General features: G+C 35.3%; 1 protein-coding gene across 1 annotated transcript in view; it reads left to right on the forward strand.

The window, feature by feature from the left end:
* Positions 1-2436, forward strand: part of SPEF2 (sperm flagellar 2) — a 79667-nt gene that overhangs the window by 67075 nt on the left and 10156 nt on the right. Inside the window, exons 30-31 of the mRNA XM_017730187.1 lie at positions 293-337; positions 1837-1929. Coding sequence (XP_017585676.1) covers positions 293-337; positions 1837-1929 — 138 coding nt within the window. The remainder of the gene's footprint in view (positions 1-292; positions 338-1836; positions 1930-2436) is intronic.

The raw sequence follows: 2436 nt of genomic DNA on the forward strand, positions 1-2436 counted from the left end.
GGGGGAAGGGACTCACATGCGAGCAGAGAACCAGCCTGGGTGGCTGGCTGATTGTGATAATGTTTTCATAGCATGGATAAGAGAGACTCCTCTTCCTAAATGGACTGAACAAGGTTATTATGGAAGTGGTAAACAGACTGAACATCTCAAGGGTTGTTTTTTTTCACATTGTCAGTGGGAGAAGGGAGGAAGGTGGGGGGAGGAGAAGAGTTCTGAAGGTGTAGTATTCTTTTTTTTTTTTCTTTTTCCCTCTTTTAGGTCTGTTAATAAATTTCTTTTTTGTTCTTTCAAGTTTGGTGCCTGCTTTGCATTTCTCCTAATTCTTATCTCACAGAAGGTAAATAGTAATGAGTATTTTGGACCAAACCACTGCGCTAAATTGGTGTTTCTGCCTGGTTACAAACTGAACCCACTACAACATATCTATGTGTGTATTCTACACAGTCTTGCCAGTTTCTAGATTTTTTTGGTGATACTAAAAATAATTTTCAAACTGTTTTGAATAAATTTCATAGACACTCTATTGTAATTTTTTTCCAATCACCTAGTGTTGGTTTTTAAAAAAAATACTAAAGGCTGTGTTCATCTTGAGGCTTGTCATTTTCAGAACTTCTTTGGTTCATCTAAAACTCTAGCTGCACCTGCCAATCCCTGCCTACCACAGACTTTCCAAGAAACAACTCTGCAAAGCCAGAAAACCCACAAAAAGTGCAGATCTTTGTGCATTTATTTTTCTATTAAGTTTTACTGAAGTGTGAGAGCTTGCAAATAAACTAACCGTTACAAGACATACAGACCAGAAATGTTCTTTCTAGCACAGGATCCTATTTCAAATATAATAATAACCAAGCAATTAATTTCATTGCTTCAGTATTACAAGGTAGTAAACATGCAGTAAACAACTAATTTGTTTCTAGATCTATACTCCCTGTTGGTTCTTCCAAACTTCCATGAGAGTGTTAATTCTGAATCTACAGTCTCACTTTAAGACTGAGAAGAACTTTAAAAGTTCATGAACGCACATATGAACACAGCTGAAGCTCCTTTTTCAGAATAGAACTGTATAGGTAGGCACATAAGATATGTGCTCTAGAGAACGTTTTGGCAATGTCCAGAGACTGTCCAAAGTGACTCAGTTCAACCACCTGCATTGCTCTGAAGAGTTTGGTCTGCAGCTGATTCATACTGCCTGTGTATCTGCTGTATGTGATGGCCTGCAGTTTGTGTTACTGATAGTATTGTGGTTTGGAACTCTTGCATATGCAGTTATGAGAAGAACAGGAACAGAAATTGTCACACTTAAGTTTAGCCCTCTAATTTCAAATTACTGGATTGATTAGGAAATCTGAATTGGTTTTATTGCAATCTTTGTTGTATTCTTTTTGAGCAATTTATGGCAATTGTTTTGAGGTCCTACTGCCATTACAAGAATAATGACAAGGAATGTTCACTGAGAATAGCAGGAATAACCTTCCACTGGGAATTTGAGCTGCTTCAGCTGTCCTCTCTCTCTGCACCTATACTTGCATAGAAACTCCATATCATATTCAGCTGCTTTGGCAGCATAGACTTAAAACTACGTAGTCAATTTTCACTTTTTTCAAAATTATATATTCACTTGTATCCTACTTGATTTTCAGTAATTTCTCAAGTATCCATTATGATGTATAAACAGCAGCTTAATTATTCTCATGTCATTGTATATTAATAACAAATTCAATTTGATTAAGTCCAGAAATTAGGCTCTCTGTTGAACAGTGAGAGTATAAAGACCACCTTGTTTCAATGTGTGAAAATAAACAAACTTCTTTTTATTTATTTATTTTTTTAAATCAGGCTGGCTTATGGTTTAATGGAAATGAAGATCTAAGCATAACAGAAAGTTGCAAGGAACCTGTGCCTTTAGATAGGCTGAAATACCTCAAAAAGGTAACTGAAAACATAGGTGTTTTGAAAAGATAACTATTCAAACATGAGAGGTCTCATTTCAGAGGTTTTTGGGTCTCTGTTTTTCAGTAAGTGCTGCATATTTTGATTTTTTTTTCGATTTTTTTTTCAGGTTAAGTGGTGCTTCAGGATAATGTAGGAAGGAATCCAAGAATCATCCTTGAGTATTCTAAATCATAGTCTGCTCAGAAAGACTTAATTATTCCTCTTTTTATTTGAATGACATTAATTTTGCTGCAAAACAACCAGCTTTGTTAAGAATGGGAGGCAAATGATCACTGCATCTGAGCTCATAGAATTTTCCATGAAAGAGGGGACTAATAATAATCTGAGTACAAAAAATGCTTTCAACGTATTTGTCATGATACAAGGCTTTATTGATTTCTCCCTTTTCTGTGAAATTCAATTTCTGTTTCCTTGAATTACTTAACACATATTTATGATTTATCACAGCCTTGATTTGTAGAGCCTCAACATGTTTTTAAATAT

Source organism: Corvus brachyrhynchos, unplaced genomic scaffold (genome assembly GCF_000691975.1).
Source record: "Corvus brachyrhynchos isolate BGI_N302 unplaced genomic scaffold, ASM69197v1 scaffold42, whole genome shotgun sequence".
Taxonomy (NCBI): domain Eukaryota; kingdom Metazoa; phylum Chordata; class Aves; order Passeriformes; family Corvidae; genus Corvus; species Corvus brachyrhynchos.